The 20,187-nt window shown below is 42.3% G+C and overlaps 1 protein-coding gene across 1 annotated transcript in view; it reads right to left on the bottom strand.

Moving 5' to 3' along the window:
• The window catches only part of GLI3 (GLI family zinc finger 3), a 208,881-nt gene that overhangs the window by 11,924 nt on the left and 176,770 nt on the right, over positions 1-20,187 (bottom strand). The window contains exons 11-12 of the mRNA XM_082753540.1: positions 1,737-1,886; positions 975-1,139 (exon numbers count right to left, since the gene is read on the bottom strand). Of these exons, the coding sequence (XP_082609666.1) occupies positions 975-1,139; positions 1,737-1,886 (315 nt within the window). The remainder of the gene's footprint in view (positions 1-974; positions 1,140-1,736; positions 1,887-20,187) is intronic.

Raw genomic sequence — 20,187 nt, 5'->3', positions numbered from 1 at the left:
TGAGAAGAATGCTGTGGGAAATGGTGTCAAAAACCTTACTGCAGTCAAGGTAGACCACATCCATAGCCTCTCCCTCATCCACCCAGCGTGTCACTTTGTTACAGAAGTAGATCAACAGAGACTGAACTCCCCCAAGATATGAGATTAAGATGATGTAACTTGTGTAACCTGAAATGGGGCAACAGGAACAGGGACAAAGCACCAAGATGGTGCAACTCATAAAAACGGGTCAGCGCTAACAGGAAACACACAGAGGTGTTACACTGAGAGTTGGTGAGATGGCTGTGACTGCCACAGTGAGTTTCTCTGGAAAAGAACAAATTCCCACCACTGCATCCCTGCTCTGTGAGGTCTTTTCTGAATAGACAGAAAGAGTGAAATAGCCCAGGGAAGAGGGAAAATGCATAACTCATAACTTCTATGGCAACCCAAATATTCCAGCCTCTGCAGACTTCTCTATACTTGTCAGCAGCTGCTGCAAAGGACTTTGCAAGATGCTGCGGAGCCTGGCTGCGCAGTCTTTGCTCTTGCTCTGCTGGAAGTGGTGAGGAGTGCAAGAGGCTGCAGCTCCTTTCCTCCCCGAGCAAGAACTGTGGCTCGACAGCCACCAGATGTCAGCACACAACAAGGCAAGAGGACACGCTCTAGGGGCTGAATGAGCCCAGAGAGCTCCAGAGGGAAAAATGATCACAGCGTGTCAGCTTCAAACACTTCCCTGGTTAATACACATACTTAGACTCGCCTCCCTTCTACCCTCCATTCCCTCACACTTAATAAAATGACCTATAGATTCTTTAGATCCCTGTGACACTAAGATGATTGTGCTGGTAAGAGCTGTCTAATATTTATCCCCTTCAGGTTGCTGAGATTTCTATGTCTGTCCTCTGTAATAAGTTGCTATGACTACATTGCAGATCTTTTTGACTCAGGATTTTTTTTTTTATTATTATTTTTTGGAAGCCGTGTTTACTTACCTCATTGGAATGAGTCCTGTTTTGGTGCTTGGCCCTGTCGGATGCATTGGAGAAGGCTTTGTTGCAGCCTTCGTGTTCACACACATATGGTTTCTCTCCAGTGTGAGATCTCAAGTGCGTTTTCAAGTTTTCTAGTCTGGAGTAGGCCTTTGTACACCCTTCAAACTGAAGACAAGAAGTAAGACAAGTCTGGATTAATTTTAATATTTGTACTTGCAAGAAATGGTAAAAGCTGACCTATAAAAATTTAGAAACTTTCCAAGCCTTCATAACCTTGCGCAATTTAGTTTTGTTTTGATTTCTTGGATTTTAAATTTACCCCTGCAAAATCCATCATATCTCAAGTTAAAATGCCTCCAGCACTATGTAAATCTTCTCTTATAGGAGAGGACAGTATTTGCATACTTCATCTAAGACAGAAATCCACTGCAAAATCACTAGGAGACTGGTGGCCAGCAATAATACCCAGATGTAGCTTTGTAAGAGAAAGTGCTTTTAAATAATTAAGCAAATTGAGCCCTGTGTAATATTGCCCCTGGGGCTTTTTTGCTCTCTAAATCTGAAGAATGGGCCAAATTATCCAGTGAATCCCCTCTCCTAAACTTCTATCATCTGGGCCAGCTGGATAATGAAGCAGACATAGCAATCTCTTCCCCAGTAGATACCTGGTGGACAAGAGGTCAGGACATGCAGCATCTATGCTGTTCTGCTCCCTGTAGGAAGCCTCAGCTTCCCTTTCAAAGCCCAGAGCCCTTTACTCACAGTGCATTTGTGTGGCTTTTCCCCTGTATGTCTCCTCATGTGGACCACCAGCATATACTGGGCTTTGAATGGTTTCTGCTCCCGGGAACAGTCCAGCCATCGGCACACAAACTCTTTCTTCTCACCATGTATATGGTCATTGTTTATATGCTGTTCGGGTAGAAGACAGATCACAGATTAATAGAAATGTAACTTCATCATCGGCCTTACTGCTAACTTATACTGAAAGAGGAACAGAGGCTCAGGTGTGAACTGAGATCTTGAGGTGCCAAAAAAGTAAGATTGTCAGTACTCCAAAGAGAACACAGGGTTTAAATTACACATCACACTGGAAGTCCACTAAGGCCCATGAATTCATTTCTACTGACGTCAACAGGCTTGGGATCAGGCCTCAGGGACACAGGCTGTTAAATGGGTCCTGGATAATCTCATGCACAGCACCACTTACATGATTCACGTTGAGTAATGGTTTCTTGGATGAGGGAAGCCTTAAGTGCCACTCAACACAAACAAGGATTACAAAATCAAGCCTTTAAAAAGACGTCCTCCAACCTCAAAAATCAACACCATTGTTAAACCAAGTTTCCATCAAATCTTTTAACTCACTCCCTTATTACCTGTTTTCTTTCAGTATTGGCTTAGTGTATAGATTGTGGTGGGGAAAACAAAACCCTACGTAGTCCAGTAACTAAAAACTCTGAGCACAGAAGCATCCATCAAGCCAGCTTTTGCCATTGTGAAGAATGACCTACCTGAAAGCCTCTGAGAACAACTACCCTGGGCCTGGGCCTGCTTACACTCATGCACGTCATGTTTGTGGTCAGTGTAATCTATATGAGCAGATCCACAGTCAGCCCAGGGCTGTGTACCTTTTTACTCTTTCAGAAAAATAGCTTGCTCTGTTACCTTCATCACGATCCAGTTTGGCAGAGTATTTAAATACAGATTTAATTCTCGCTGATTCAGATTCTGAGCAAAAACAGACGGGTGAACAAAGGCCAGCCTCAAGTTATTAAGGCGTAACTGTTGAATTTTTTTTTGCACAACTTCAGAAAACAACAAAAGCATCCTACAGCAGGACTTTCAAAGGTGCACAAAGGCTGGAATTTCAGCAGGAGCTACCTGACTCGTCCTCCCAAAGTCTCTTTGAGAAACGCTGCCTCAGAGACTTCATCATTGCTGTGTTTTCTACCACAACATTTTATCTGTGCCACTAGATGGCTGCATTTCTCAGCAAATGTGATTATTTTCATTAGAATGAGAGAAAAGCTCCTTCCAGAGTTTTATACATGATCGTAGCACAGAGATGAAATCAGTATCTGCTCCATAAGTAGCTTGCAGAAAAAGCCAGCCATACAGAAACTCAGTAGTTCATACTGGAATAGAAAGAAAGGTAATCCCCATCTTTTCTAAGGTCCTGAAAACAATCAGAAAACCAAATAAAATCACTTATGTTCGGAATTATACAGCATCCCCATGGCAAACACATGTGCGTTGCCTGTAAAAGATGACTGCTCTTTTCTCTTTCTGAAACTTTATTATTATTTCTTAAAGTTTCTGATGGTGCACAGAGTGTATGAACAGAACAGATGTGCTGGACAAAGTACAGCATGTAATCTGCAGGGGTTTATGTTTCAAATGCCTGTCTCCATAGTCCCTTTGCATTACGCACGCCTGTACCAAACGCGTACAGATGCCCAGCATTGTGAAATAGAACCAGAACACTAAAATTAGGTTAAAGTGTGCTCTTCTTGCTTGAAAGAAAAAGAAGTAAAGGGGCAAAACTTAATACATTCTTGGCCACACCTTCCTGTAAATACTACAGACTGTGAGCTGTTTGGTTAAACCTACATGGCTAAGAGGTATATAATATAAAATTGGGTGGGTAAGACAAGTCTTTCTATTTGATAGAAAATCTTCAAAACTGGTTCAATCAGTTCACAACAGCAGTCCTCTTTACCCGTCCTGGGTGGACACACACACTGTGGATGCTCTTTCAGAGACATTCTCTTTAGGACACTTTTTGTCGCTCCAAATGAGCTTGCACCTTGCCTCCAGAAATGTAGCCTTTTTCAGTGTGAGCATCCTTTAAATCTACCCTTTCTCATGGGCAAGCTGCTCCTTTCCTCATCCCTTCTCCTGTCCAGGCTCACTGCAGCTGCTGAAAAAGCTCACCCAGGATCATGACTGAATCATCCACCTCTGTACATCACTGCACTGTCTCATCTGTCAAGCATCTTGTGATCACCTTCACTTCACTGTGTAACTGTGTCACTCCATAGTCACCTGCTCTGCTCTCTTACCTTGTCACTCCTTTCCTGTTCCCTCTACTCTGGCTACAATCAACCCCCTCTTTGCACTGTTCCTGTTCGCTGCATTGATGCTCCAAGAGGCCTCTGAGGGCTTGCCTGCAAAGCCATCTTGTTCTCATTTAACCCCTCTGAGGATCCTCACCTTCAGGTAAAACCCAGAAGAAATGAGCTCATTACATCATCTGCTAATCTGGGTAATTTCTGTAGCTCTCACATGACCTCCGCTGCTTTTTGTCTGACCAAACCTCTCAATTGCTTTTTGCAGCGGGGCAATGTTTTAGCAGACCTACAGAAGCATATGAATAGCGGAAGGCTGGTCTGGAAGAAGAGCCTTGCTACACATGAAATGAGCACAAGTATGAGGACAACAGCAGAACTCAGCAGTGCTCTCAGGTAAGAACTGCCTTTGTTACCCTGACTGCGTAGGGCCAGATTCAAATACCCTTGCACACCCAAGGTGTGACTGGAAAACTGATCGGCCATCTGCTATGGACACCTAGGAAGTACTATACCAATAAAACAGGTACTAAATCTACAGTACAGGGATTTTTTTTAATGATTGTAATCTGGCAGAAAACAATGTTCAATATTTAAAGCACATTTAAAGGAAGGGGGAGGTCTCCCTGTGCAAACAACAGCAATTAGAAAAGTTCAGAAGTTTGTGAACTTTGGCATTCAGGTTCTTTGACTCAGATAATTACCTTTGGATTTTGCATGGTGTTTTTGACTCCCCAGTTCTCTATTATGAGAGGGAATGAATAGTTTTGAGCTTGTAAAACAAAGAACAGTCAGGAATAAGAGTATTATGCAAAGCAGAAGCTTTGGTACAGTACAATAAGGATTTATAGGGTTTCAATTTATAATCTGTTTGTAACCTTATTACACCCATGAAATGTCACATTCCAGGGACTAGATCAGAAGGATTTTTTTTTCTTGGTAAAATTGAATTTTGATGCAGTTTCAGGCTTTGAAAAGGCTTCTCTTTTAATTTTGTAGACCCAAACCTGCAAGTTTTACTTACATTGGTAATCCTTATGACAGTAAATAGGTGCATGAAAGCCAACGATATTACTCCCTAGTGTCAGGCTTGCTAATATAAGGCTCTGAAGCACCAGCTCAGAACTATTAAGAATTTCTGACCTGAAAAAAAAAAAAAAAAAAAAGCCCTGCTAAAGGCTGGTATTCTAGTAGCTATATCCCACTGCATACAGCTCTAAAAAGCTGCTAAACAGGGATCATTTGCAGAATTCCAGTCACTTTCATGCCATTTCAATGCTTTTTACCAAACCTCAGTCTGTCCTTGCTGTTTTTATTTAAAGAATGCTGCTATTAACATTTGGCTACAAGGTGAACAGAGGGAGCTGACCTCTACACTGATTTTGGTTTTAGAGTGCCCTAACTTTGAAGAAGGAAGCTCTGAGGTAGATTTCAATTCCAGTACAAGAAACAGCCAACAGATGTATTGAAATTAAGGCTGAACTTGGTGTGACATCTCTGCTGAGGAAGCTCCAAAAACTGGCATCTGGAAGCACAACCTGCATCATCCTGGAAGCATAAATGCTTACACAGTAAGAAACATTATTTTAAAAGGGAACATGCTGGAAAATACATGTTCTTAGACGATCAATGCACACTCTGCATGTAACTCCATATTGCAGCAGATAATGAGATGAAATTGGAAGTGGGACCTGTAATAATCTTAGTGCTTCGCTTCCCTCCGCTATGTGTTTTTTTTTTTAGAATAAAGGCAATGTATAAGCATATCCAAGTTGACTGCCTGGTACCGTTAGTTATTCAATACATAAACAAAGGCCACATGTGCTGTCACAGTAGTCAAACAGCAGCAGGAAAGCCTGCCCTTCACACCAGTGGAATGAGCTGGAACAACAGAAAAAGAGTGATTGTCACCTGCAACTGAGATTACATCTGAAAAGGAAGTGTCATATGAGGGATAAAGCAGAAAAAATGGGCAATGCTGCTTTCTACCCTGAACACACTACCCCAGAATACACTAGGAAAAAACTAGGAAGGGACCACGCTACATTGGTAAATTGAGTAAGAAGGCATCATATCAGCATTGCCAAAAATTGCTCTAATTTCAATTATACAATGACTATTTTAGGCTTTTTTAGCCTCTCAGTTATTCCCCTGTATTTTAAAAACTAAAAAGTAGGTGCTAAATAAAATAGCTCCTCGCTAAACCTAACTACTGACTTTAAGCAGAAGAAGCACTTAAAGCGTCTTCTAGCACATCTACCATCTTCCCCTGAACTGTGCTGCCAAAGAAAATCCCTCAAACCAGCAGAGCTGCTGCGTTTGGTATGTAGGAAATGAAGAGCGAACTGTGAAGAAACACTGCAGTGGGACAGCTGGTAAATACAGCTTATCCTGCAGCTGCACGAGGGAGTCGCAGAGCCCTCAAGCTGCACAGGGGAAATACGCAGAGACTGTGTCCAGCACTAACAGACTCAGCGGCTCTGAGGCTGGTTTGGAAGGGGATTAGTTGTCTCTGACCTGTTGGTCCCGCCGGGAACACTCCTATTTACATGTTTTGCAGAGGGGATGGAGATTTGTACAGTTAGAAACAGGAGGGGGCTTCCTGGTCATCAAGCCCACCCTGCTATGGCAAGCTCCACTGTGTGTAATCCTGTTCATGAACCCAGCAAGCTTCATCTTCTGTGCTGGTACTCTGCTCCCTCTGTCCCCAGTGGAAAGCTGCTCTAGGAACTCACTCCTCTGCTGGTTAGCAACTCATTTCTAGCTTCGATTTATTTGCGGCCAATTTATACTCATTTGTTCTCGTGCCAAAGCTACCCTTCAGCTTAAACAGCTACATCCCTGCATGGTATTTATTTCTCTTCATAGCTCACCCCCAAGTAATCTACAGACTATACTCTCCTCTCTGCCTTCACTTGCTGGATTAAATGAACTGGTGCCCTCTGGTCTTCTCTATGATGACCAAGTCCTTGCTCCCTGTCTCCTACCTTGCTTTGGCTCGAGGTGTGGAAGTCCCCACGTTGTGCCTGTCACTCTGTGCCTACGTTCCTCGTTGCTGCTTCCAGGACTGTGCTATCCCGTCCCACCTCAGCAGTCCTCCCAGCCCTGCTCTTCACCTCTTCTAGGCCAGAGCTCACCTCCTTGGCCACAACAGTACGAAGTACACCAGAGCTAACCAGACCTGGCATAACAGCATTCAGACTTCCCTAACCCTGTGTAGATGTAAGTACAGATCTCTCTTTCTCTTTGGATAGTTACTTGAGACCATTTACAAAGCACCTGAAGGCCTCATACTTGTTAATTTCTCTCTCCTAACAACAAACCTTGGGAAATAGTATCTGCTGCTGCAGCCACACTAGAGATGGAGACTTAAGGCTCAGGAAAAGTAAAACCTAAACTACACGCACTGAAGTATTTAGATTTCTGATTCCCACTGAACGTAGCCGCTCCTTCCCAAGCAGTATGCATACTGTTGAGGTCCTTGACCCACACAGCTTCCTGAGATGGATGAGCAGTTGTAAAAAGAGCATCATCATTCAGCAAAGTGACAGGGCAGCACTTCAGCAAGTACCCATGCTTGCCTGCTCCCCAGGGATGCAATCCACGGCTCATCACTGCTCCTCGATACCATTTTAGGTAGTCAGGCAACTAAGAGATGACATCAGCCAGGCCTCCCTACCATCTCATTAACATCTCGATAAAGATTAACTCCATGATCCATGACAAGATGGACAGACAAAAGCTTTGTAAAGAAGTCAGGGTATAAAGGAGGTCCTGGTGAGGCAGGAAATACCCTGCAACAATAGAAATCCCATTGTGAGGAGGCAAAAAAAATGCATCTCTGTAGAGTGAAATCCCCAGCAGACTGTTCAGACACATTCCAATCACTGCAATCGAGTCTCTTGCTAACCTTTGTGACACTCTGTTAGAACAATGCATGCATTTTAATTTCCTCTTATCTGCTGGAAAATAGGTATGGATCCCTTCTGTCCTTCCCCTACTAAAGATCATTTGCAGACACAACCAGGTTAAACAACCACAAGAGTATGCTTTTGACCTTGTGTCCTTAGGGTGGCATAAGTATTTAAGTCATTTTTAGTTCCTAAGACAGAAGAAGCACTTAAGCTGCTTTAAAGCCTTACGGTGGCATAAATGCCTAAGCCGCTTTCAGTTCCTAAAGCCAAGTCAAAGCCATAGTTATACATGAAGAACTCAGCGTTTCTGCATAGGCACATGCCTGTGGAGAAGCTCAGATAACTATCTCCACTCCTGCTTCCTTTCCTTTGGACGCATATTCCACTAGAGTCCTTGCAGCTGTCTTGCATACTTTATAGAAGATTTAAGAAATACTCTAGTGACAGATATTTACTAATGCTAATTAGCAACATGACAATTTATACAGTCCCCCGATCTGGCCCAAAGCGGCTCAGTGCCTTGACAATCTTGACACCTTTGCTGAAACGCAACACCCACAGTTAAAATCAGCTGGATCTTTAAAGCACTGCCGAGCAATTTCCTCTGTGTATAATGAATGGACTAAACACTGTGTCTGCACACACACTGAACTCCTCACTCTGCAGTGTTTGATCTTGTCATTCAACCTCAATAATTAATTTCCAAAGTTTTCCACTACAAACAAATGAAGCCCCCTGCTCTCCCCCAAGATTTGGTCATGAATGTAAACCTCGATGTGGACTAGTGGCAGACCACAGGTCAGCAGTCAGATATTTTGGGATTACATATGAGAGAGGAGTGCGACTTATTTAATAGTACAACTAAATATGTGGCACGAGTGTTTATAACTCCAGCATGACTAGAAAGGTTTTATTCATTCCATTAAGAAAAATAATCAACTCACCAAATAAAAGAAGTTTCAGTCAAAAAGGCGTTATTTCAGAGAGTTGCAAAGGATGTGGAAAATAGGGAATATAACTTACACAGTTTAACAAACTTAATATATGAACTCTTTGTATGTGACCTAATACATAATTGCAAGGAAAAATTAGGCGTCAGCCAGCATTGCAGCTGAATTCACACTTGAAGCTCATTTATTCCTGTGCTGCTCTGGATTCCTGTCTCTGTCCCTTGAGAATTAGCAACAGCAGTCAGTGAAGAAAGAGAGGGATCAAAATTAGAAGCCTGAATCAACTGAAAAATAATGATGATTTATAACTTAAGACAGCCTGCAGAAGTAGATGGAAGGGGATGCCAGGCGCTAGAAAAGGGCAGCACAGAAACCGATAGGTGGAAGAAAGGACGGAAACAGTAAGAAAAAAAGGTAAGTGGGGAAAGGAGATTGAGAGATGGTTCCCATCTTGCACACCTGTATTCCAAGGTGGCTGCCTACACTACAAAATTATTTGGACAGCCCATCAGGAACCTCTCCACCTCAACCAAGCAAACTTTTCTCTCTCTTTTTTCACCCAGCGCCACATTTCCACACAGGTGTGGAGTGTAATGCTATGTAGTAGGAAAATATGTTGTCTTTCCAACTTACATGTTCTGCCCCAGGAAAAGATGCTGGTGCTGAATGCTTACAGTGGGGAAGCACAACGTCTTCTGCCCCATAGCAGCTCATCACCTTTCCCTAGGAAGAAGTTGCTGCACATCCAACTTCAGTGCCTCAACAGCTCATAAATTCCTTATTCACCTTGGTCCGAATGGCTTGTGCTAATATGGCTCATTCTGACTGCGATGTCTGAAGGAGCATTCCCACATGAAGGACAGACAGGGGAACCATGCCTCTACTGGAGATGCAACAAACAGTTGGGGCCAACAGCTGTCTTTGGCTAGCACAGCTGCCACTGGGAGGACGAGGTTTACAGCCATATTTTAAAATGTATTAAAGATCTGGGGTCAGGGCAAGACACAGAAAGTGGCTGTTCTCGTCTCATGGGCTATTTAACTTTGGAAGCCAGGAATGCAGAAGGAATGAGAGCAGTCAAATTACTAAAAATTAATAAGTCAAACTACTAAAAATTAATTAAAAAAATTGCATTTTGTGCGGTTTACTACAAGTTTACTACTCCTTTTGTAGGAGTCATTTTTTGACTCCAGATGCTGCAGGATCTTACACATGGGCCTGGAGAACTCTTGTTCTCTAAATGTGATGCTGTATTACTAACAGATAGGAATATGCTAATTCAAAGGACAAAACCCAGCAGGACTGTTTTCTTCTCGCCTCCCTGTTTCAGCTGAAAATATAGGTCTGATTATTTTTCTTCATTTCTCTACACTAACAACAGCAACAAAAGTTCTCAATCCACTAGTTAAAAAATAAATAAAAAAATGTTTTCATTCTGCTTCTCCTTTTGTTCTCCTGCAATAAATTCTGTAGTTGTCTCTGTTGCCTATCAATAGGTTAAACATATCCAACTTGTATGTTTAAATGCTAAAGACAGAGAAGTCCCCAAGGATACGTCAATCGTTGGCTCCTGTACAAAGAAAATACTGTATTTTGCTCAGAAGAGCTTTCTGTGGCAATTTAAACACAGTGAGACAGACACAATATCCTGGAGAGAGGAAAACCTGCCTTATTACATTCCTGACCCAAGAGAAAGGATCTGCCCTTAGGACATAAAGAGAATCAGTGGGGAGGAAAAGAAGAGAAAAGTTATCTAATCCTAAAAATAAAGGCAGCGGTTCGTAATACAGCATGACCTTCTTTTAATCTCTGATGTAGTAGTTATACAGTATGGATATGCTATAATACCAGCAGAGAAAACAGAGCTTGCTCGTCAGGCTGAGAACCAGCTCTCTTAGGCTGTGTCTATGTTTCCAGGTTTTGGACAGCTTTTTGGTAGGCTTTGAGATATTTTGTGGAGGGAATGGAACTTACGGGATATTGTGAGGATTCTTTCCCAATAACATCACATCTTGTTCTTGTTTCATTTAATACACATATATTCACATATACGGCACAGTTAAGTCTGTTAGCAGTAACATGCAGCTCCATCAAGGGCAATGTTTTACAGCTCTCTCTTGATTTCCTGTGTAAAAGCATGCAGCTGTAAAGCAATGGGCAAAAACTGCATCTTTATTTCCTAAAACTGAAAATTTAATAAATGAGATTCTGCCAGAACATTAACATAAATGTCGTGGATATTAATCATTCCACTTTTACAGCAGTAGGAAAGATGCTTTGATGACTCTCAGCTTTGTTTCTTCTCTGATGTTGCCTTCCATAACTCTGTCTAAAAATCAAGTGCCATCGCTTTCTTGAAAGTTGCATTCTTGTATTAGTAGCTGGGAGGTTAATAGGTGAAACTGGCATGTTAGAGGAATTCATGCTTTCTTTATTCTTTTTTCCAAGTATATGGAAATAATTTTTCAGAACATGCTGCTGTGATAACTGGGCCTTGCAAGTTCCTCCAGCACTGATGCTCTGTCTTGCATTTGCCCTACTTTAAACAGGGTATCACAGCTTCCATATTTTGTGATGTTAATGAACCAAAAAAAAAAGTCCCCCCCTCTCTCTCTGTGACATGTGGAAGGACAGGGCTAGTTGCATCTGTGTGAGAGAGCTGTGGCAGAGAAGTGAATGCACGGAAAGCAGAAACCATGAAGCACGTGCTCAAGTCAGCTGTCCTCCAACAGGGATGCTATGGTTATGTCTCTGCCCTCCAAGGGTATGCCCTCCTCTCCTGAGAACTGCTGTTGAAGGGAAGAAAGATGTTACAGGATGACTGTGAGGATGACTTGGGGCATAGGGAAGAAGAGACATCCCCACTGCTCCTGAAAGGGTAAAAGGGGCCAGCTGCAAGCTGTCTGCCCATGGCATTTCTCCCAACCACTTTGCCCTAACCCAACCACTGCGTGCATTACTTTTCTACTCTGGCTGCCCTCTTGGTTGCTTCCACCACAGTGCTCCCTGGTGATCAATTTTCTGTATTACGTGCTCCACCCCACTGTGCGAACAACTCTCCTCCATCTTCCACTAGCTCCAGCATCTTTCGTGGTTCTCCTTGTGCACGTTTGCCTGCACAGGTACAGAGCTGTGCTGAACGTGTAATGGCTAAGCTACAAGACCTGGGCAAAAGAAAGCCTTTTGCTGCAGGGTCATCCCTTTTGGATAAGGTAGTCTTAAAGGTAGAACCCCATTATAAACTTCACCTTCAACGAGAGTTTAGATATTGCAGAAATCACTTTAAGAACAATGATTTAACATACCCCTGTTTGGCTCAGTTTTACTTTGTATTTCTTATGCTCTTACCATTTAGGTCCCCAAATTGCATCCACATTTAAGAGTTACCTGTCTTTGGTGTAAAGTTCATATGATACAAATTAGGTTAATTTGGTGCCTGCAGCATAAACCAAGAGACTCAAGACAGACTAGCAAAGAGAAAAGAAGAGGAAAGAGGGAGAAACTCTGCAGTAATGAGGGAGCATTCAAGCTGGGCTCATAAGGATAGGGCTGGAAGAAGAGTCTAAAGAAAGGCCACTTGCTAAAAGATTTAAAACCCACTGCTGACCAAGTGATGTGACTGCTGTTGGCCTTTACAATGCAGCAGTGACAGAATGTGGTCTGCTCCCAAGTCCTATACCTAGCCCTGCACTGATGATCTTCAGCCTGTTCTGCCTGCTTTCCTTCATTCTTTCCCTGCCTTTTTTCTCTCTGTCACACATGCACACGAGCTCTCCCCACAGGCCTACTGTGAGCTTGCTACAGACCCAAATGCTACAGGGTGAGATGCAAGAACAATTCCTGCCTTCAGGAAACAGCTTTGTGGCATGACTGCAGGGAGGCACAAAGCCTCCTCCTGCTGCAGCCTTACAAGAGAGGAGCTCCACGCTCCCCCAGACATCAGTTACACATTCCTCTCTCAATCTAGTCAAAACAGTAGTGTACGAACAAGGGCAGAGTTTTTCCTACAGTTGGATGGCGAAGAAGGTAAAAACTGAAAACCTACCCTTCAGCAGGTCTCACATTATCTGTGAATGCTGCATAGAAAATACGCTGCCTGTTACTTTCTGCAAGTGACTGAAAATGGGAGGACAGAAAACTACCTGAGGCTCACGTTCAAAATTTTCTGCTTCATGATCTTTGCATTTAGGGATAAAAATTGATTTTGCATGCAACTGCTAGAGAATTTCCACGAAAACCAAGTTTAAAACCCTCACATTGGAACTTCCTCACAGGCAGTATCCAATGTGAGCAATGGCTGACTTCCTTCGTTACAATCCTGAACTCACACACAGCTGTGTGCACTCTTTAACAAAAACACGCAAGAAAAACAGGACTTACCTTAAATATATACATATATATGTCTACATAAACACCTCAGTTCCTTGCACTAGTACAGGTGTTAGTGTAACACACTTAAAAGCCTAAATCTGGGCTTTTCTTACTGGCATAGAAAGCCCTGCTGCCAGCACACTGCAGAAGGAAGTCACCATAAAGAAGCATTACACTACGATATTTCATTGTATTTGCAAATGGCATGAAGAAGGAAAATGCCAGCTCAGTTTTGCAAGAGGCACATCACCACACAAGGTAGAAGTACTACATACTTCAGATGTTTTCTCACATTGCTGCAGAAGACAAAAGTCTATAGGCCTCCTTCCTGCCACCGTAACTCATCTGACTTCAATGGAAATCAGACCTGCTGTATATATTAAACCTGAAATTAACTATTCTCCCCCTGTATTGTTTGGCTTTGATAAATTCCAGTCATTGCTCCTAGCTGAGATGAGATCTCGATTCTGTGAGCTGCTCCGCTCACATGGGCTCTTATGGGGGCTCAGAGCCTGTTAAACTCGAATGGGTCCAACCACACTGAGCTCTCTGCAGGAGTGGGGCTTTAGCAGCTCTTATACTTAGCTATTGAGCAGTGGGTTCAAACTATGCTCAAAGTAATAACATTTTCCTTTAAAATAGGGCATGTTAACGAGAAAATAAAATGGGAAGAGATTTCTAACCTTTACATTCCAGACCAGAATGGTGGAGCCAAGAAATAAATGCTCAATAGTAAAGATGCCTAGAGCAGAAAGAAATGCAAGTAAAAAAGAACCCAGCAAAATATCCCAAGAACTGTAGTACACAAAATGAATATATAAAGCCAGAGCTATTTTACAGAAATTGTATGGCTTTAATAACAAAAATCTGTTAAAATTTATACTGCCTTTCAGTGCCCAGTTTTGGAAATGGGCTGCAAGCAGGTTAGTACCAACAGGCTCTTTGAGTTAAAATGTTAGCATGCAATATAGCAGTTTTATATCATTCTGTATTAGCAGAGACAAACCACTTAATCTCATGAGCCAACTTATAAATCTATGAAAGGGTACAGCAAGACAGAATAAGGAAAAGTCAAAAATTATCATTTTAATGAAATTTTGAAGACTTCCAAACTCCCAGTCTGGTACAGTGGGTCATCCATCTACACAGAAGGATTTGCAAAATACTTGATCCCTTACAAAAACAAAAAACAACAAAACTTTTTTTTTTGTTTTTTTGTTTGTGTTTTTTTTTTTGTTTTGTTTTGTTTTGTTTTTTGTTTTTTAATGGAAAAGACTGTGCTCCTAATGGGGTGCAATAGCAAGGTAAATGTCAGACGGTTAAATGGACTCTACTCCTCAGGGTGTATTAAACATACAGCTAGTAACACTAAGCAGACTAAGTAGACAGGACTTGCTGAACAGTACGAAATTCGTTTAGAAAAAATATTGGACCAGATTTTGTAAAACCACACACTTTCTTCTGCTCTTAATACTTTGATTACAGCATAACTAACGCTGATACACTTGAAATGAAAGAAAATATACTTCTCAGCGGGACTTACCTGTGTAAATCAGTAAGTCTTTTTAATTTTATTATTTTTGAGAGCTCTGTGCTTACTACATGAATACATTCAAATTGCCTATACAATAAAAATACCAATACTTTGTTTGCAGAGAAGCAGTCTTGAATAGAGGGATTTATTTCAAGAAATGCACAGAGATGTCTCCTTATATATAATCTAAGAAAGCTGCGGGTTAGATTAGGAGATAATGCTTGATCCACTTTTCACGATTAAATGCATAAAAAAAAAACTTTGAGAAAGCTGGGAATACAGTGACTTAAAAACACCCAACACTTTTCACAGAATCTAGAAAGAAAAATTCTGGCAGTGATAAGCGTTATCAAAATCTTCACTAGGTAATGCATGTTTTACTGTTCGTTTCATCACAGAGGAAATGCTGGCAGAATTAATGCATCAGTGGGTAACAAGCAGCACTGTGTTGTAGCCATGACATCATGACAATTGGAGGAGATATTTGGGGCTCTTCCTTTCTAGCATCTCTACGAAACATTTCTAAAAAGCTTCAGCATGCACAACAGTTTATTGCTCCTCTGAGACCCCCCTTGGCTTTTGTCCATCGAACGTCCATTTAGAATTTATCTTTCACACCCTTGTTAGGCTTGGGCATCCCAGCCACATCACAGCAGAGTCAGGGTTAGCACAGGTCTCTATCATATGTTAGAAGTTGGTTTTCCTTGATATTCTTTTATCTCTCTTGTGACATGGGATAACATTTTCTATTCTCTTGTACGTACCACAGGCACTGTGTTGTAGCCAGACTACAGCCCTATGTTGGAGCAACTGGAATGAAAACTGAGTAGGAGCTTATAGTAGAACAAGGTGGTATCACCTAACACACTTAGGAAAGAGCTGAAGCCAATTTTCTGTCTGTCCTGCATTCCGCACACCAACTTTAATTTACTCACAGTGAACTTACAGGTGCTTCTGGTAACTAAAAATCAATCCTAAACAGTCTGGTTTATCTCAAAGATCCATCTCATCTTCCGTGTACCAAGCTGGCGCCATTTGAAGGGGAAGACCTGCGCTGGCAGTCAAGCCCCCAAGTCTGCAGGAGAAAACCGAAGGGCAGCCTCGGCGAGAAGCCTGCAACTTTGCAACTCTCCCTCATCCAAAACCTATCTGAGCTAGTGCCTGGTGCCTTCAGAGTGTGATATAAACCACACTTCTTTGTTCAGGCTTTTTTCTTTTTTTTTTTTTTTTTTACTAACCGTAAGTGTCGGAATCCCCTTGGCAATTAATTTCCTGGCTGGTAATCCCTTGGCTCTGATCCACACAGAGAAAGTGGCTGCACCGGAGGCGAGGTGTGCAAGGCACATGCTCCAGCTTTGCAGAATGAAGTGGTCTCTTGATTTAAGTGACAGTGGCCAAGCCTGAAAACTTTGTCTGTGCCTTGCATAATGAAGCAAGCTAAGGTTATTGTTAAATGCTCTTTAAGCTGAGTGTAATGTGGCAAACTGTCAGATACTGCAGGTAGGATTTTCTTGGTTGTCTGTGGCAGCATTAGAAATGCTTTAGCCACAAGAAAGATGTGCAAAAGATGTCTCAACACTAACAAAATACAGAAATATACATAGTATAATAATCAGCACTGATAACAGTTAAGGAGATAAAGCCTTAACTCTGCTAACTTTAAAAAAAAAAATTACAGTAAGAAAAAAAACAACACAATACCATGTACCCATATTTTAAACTGCTATATTCTCAGCTCATGTACAGAGCTACAAAACTCTTTTAGTATTTCTGCCTAGTGCTGGTAGGAACTAGCAGCAATCTGCAGTTCAGAGCTACAGAAATGCCTCTCCCTTGTAGCCAGGCAAGATGGGTTTGGCCCGTTTTGCTGCATACATTTTTAAGGTCTTTTGAGAAAAAGTGGTTGAGAAGCTGTGTGAGCATAATTCCTATAAATGGCCAAACTCTGAAAAAAAATCTTGACTAAGTTTCCACTAGTTTGAGACAAAGTCTCTCACAGGAGGCAGAAAGTTGGTACTGTGCTCACATGTGCTGGGAAAAGAAGAGTGAGATTTTATCTTTTTAATTAATTCAGCCTAAAGTGAGGCAGTCTTAAATGAAGCCCTCTGATCCCGAATTCCTCGAATTAGGAAGCATCAGAACTAAATAAATATCAGAAACTCGTTTGTCCTTCACACTCCAGAATATTAAAAAACAAACAAAAAGTATTTGATCTCTTGGGCTGTACGTCCCTTCCACATCATCCTGACATGGGTGCACCTTAAACAAAGATCATAAACAAAACCAGTGCCAAGGGATTAACAGAAGCAAAAAGAGGCGGTGAGCATTTTAGGTACAAATACTTGTGGAGCTAGCACTTGCTTTCACTGAAAACACTCAAAAAAGGTCCCTGAATTCAAGGGATATTGCCCACTCCTGGGGTAAGGTGCTAACTAGGAGCAAAGGATTGGCTTAGCTACGCTGTGCTTCTCTCTGAAAATTTAGAGAGTTCCTACCTGCCGCTGTGCTGCTGCTGTTCTTTCTTTTAGTGCTTTCTTGACACATGTAGGAAAGGATAAAAGCCTAATGGGTGCGAGTGTCAGCACAATATAAATTACTGCGAGGAAAAACTTGATGCATGGCTTGGGATCTGAAAGAGGAATGTCCACCATTGTTTGTGATTATGGATCACATCACAATCTAATAGCAATTTTTATTTAATCAATAATTTCCATGCTGAACAGACAGCCCTGTTACAGAGAATCGACAAGCAGGTACTGATAGCGACAAGGCTTGTTATTAATCTTTACCCTGCCAACATATCAACCAAACTACTGTAAAAAAGCACCACCAAGATGGATTTAGAAGTAGGTCTTTCTTTTTCTTTCTTTCTCTCTTTTTTCCTCTTCTTTCTTTCCTTCCTTCCTTCCTTTTCTTTCTTTTCTCTCTCTTTCTTTTCTTTTAGCCACACAGCCCCATTCCTCTTTTCCCTTTCCAGGTATGTAACATTTCATACAATTTATATTCTAAGTTTATTTGAAAAACCAGGGGCTTGAATTACACAAAAAGGCAATTCATATTAAGCAATTTTACAAATCAGTGGGACCTAGCCCAGTGCTCAGTGTTAGCCATTATAGGCTAATAAATCATACTTTCTCTTTGAGATGTCAATCGCCAAAGTGCTTTGTAAAAATGTTGGCATCTGTAATTCAGCAAAGTCTTTTCATCTTGAAATAAGATGCTCCAGACTGATAACAAGAATAATCCTCTCTTGATCAAAAAAAAAATCTGCATTTTACCAATTAAAGCTGCTGCCAGAAGCCAAACGGAGCAGCACTGAGACTCCACTGTAGTTTATCTCTGCTAAACACAAGGAGGGATACAGTTAGAGCTTTGTTTCATTTTCAGCTTGACTACTTTATCTCACAGAGAACTGCAGCATCTCAGCCCTGCGATACACGCAAGAATGGCATAGGCAGACCTCATACCTACAGTGCAAGCCACCAGAGGACCCACTCCTGACCAAAACACCACCCATTCATTTTATAGATTAGGCACCTTGAAGAAAAGTCACACTCACATGAAAGTTTGACCACTGAAAAACATTAGATTTGGTTAACCACAATAAAAGACTTGTATGCTCTTTTTTTTTTTTTTTTTTTTTTTTTTTTTCCATTAAGAGGTTACACAAGCAAAAGCAGCTGCAAAAATCAATCCACACAGCCCAGCCCTCAAAACCAAATGCAGAATCCACACTTGAGCCTGTATGCAGATTGCCCAGCCCTGCCTTCACTTGCACATGCCTGTCTGCCACTTCTATCTACACGTCCACCTGCAATAGCTTCCACGTGCAATAGCTGGGCCTGCACTCATGGATTTCAGTTCTTCCAGGCACCAGGTTTCCATGGGCAAAACATTTTGGGTACAATATGGGTGGCTAAGAGGGGAGAACATGGCACTTGTGACAAAGATATGAAGATAAAATCCTACTCTTCTTGAGGTGGGTGACAAAAGCAGTGCAGAAACACATCATGCAGATCAGAGGCCTCCAGGAAGCTTCCTGTAGATGTTCCACTGGTTTGCCACCATAAGACAAGCTACATAACAGCAAATCACTTGGTCAGCAGTAGCACAGGAGGAAAAACCTGCACAGAAATGGCAGCTCTGTCCAGGGGAATATGCTTTACCTTTGCACAGGGCTGAATAGTATCCGTCAGTGCACAAGTCCAACCTTCCCTGCAGCTCCCACGCAGCAAAAGCAGCAGGCTGCAATTTCTGTTTCCTCTCTTCTACACGATATGCCACCCAGAGTCAAGAGCTGAAGAACCAGCTCACTTTGCAGCTTTGCTTCTGTCTATGCCTTCATCACTCAGGCAGCACGGTCTCCCCTGGGACTCGTCTGCCAGCTTCTTATCCTACACTGCCCCAAAAAACTGGGAGCCACCCATGGAACATCACTAACCTGGAGGAGCTCACTAGCTCAGCTGTCAGGGCAAATAAACACTAAATAAATGGGTATGTCCACAAACCATCTGAAAAGTGTTTTGTGACTGAAACCACACAGAGCCGCCAGGCCTTGCTCGCTGTCATGCGTGGCCTTCGCATTAAAGTGCCTGCTGGTTCTGAGTTCAGTCCCAAAGGCTGCAGTAACCTCTCCAGGCACAGGAGCACTGCTCAGTCCCTACCCATAGCAGCCAGGAGGAAGTGTTACTTCAACTATATGGCCATCTCTGTCAGGGACACCAATTCAGAGACAATGACTTTGGCAATTCACATGAACAGTAGCCATAGCAGCAGCAGACTAACAACAAGTTTTCCTAATGCTGTGAAAGAAATGCTAATTACAGAGGAATTAAAATATAAAAAAATGATTACATTTCTCTCTCTAAATCCCCTCTTAAGACTTCACAGATTAGGGGGGATTTATTTTTTTGTAAACCTTTCTCTATCAAAAAAAAATCCCCACTTTTTTGTTTTTTCTTTTTTTCCTTCTCCTCTGTAATTCATCAAAAGCCAGACTCTAGGTAGGGGAACTGCTGATGCTGGAGTGCTCAAGAGGACCCCAGCCAAAGCACAGCTGGCCTTCAGGGCAAGCCCTGAGTAAATGAGATCCCTTCACAGGGCAGCCGCGCTGGCTTTTAACACTGCTGGAAGGCAGAGGGCATCACGGTGGTGGTGCGGAGCGGGGATGTGCTGGGAAGGCAAGCAGGGATTGTGCTGGACCCTGGAGGCTGCTGGTGCGCCACGGAGCACAGAGAAAACAGCAGCGAGGTCGGTCTGTGGTGATTTAACCTTAAAACCCCCCAGCACTGACATGGTTACCTCTGATAGGGGGTTAAAGACGTCCTTCAGGACAACAAGGCTGTGTTAGATACCCACATGGAAACCAAGAGA

This window comes from Aythya marila, assembly GCF_965140915.1.
Source record: "Aythya marila genome assembly, chromosome: 2".
Lineage (NCBI taxonomy): Eukaryota > Metazoa > Chordata > Aves > Anseriformes > Anatidae > Aythya > Aythya marila.
Note: the sequence above shows the minus strand (reverse complement) of the source record. Positions and strands in the feature narration are given on the sequence as shown.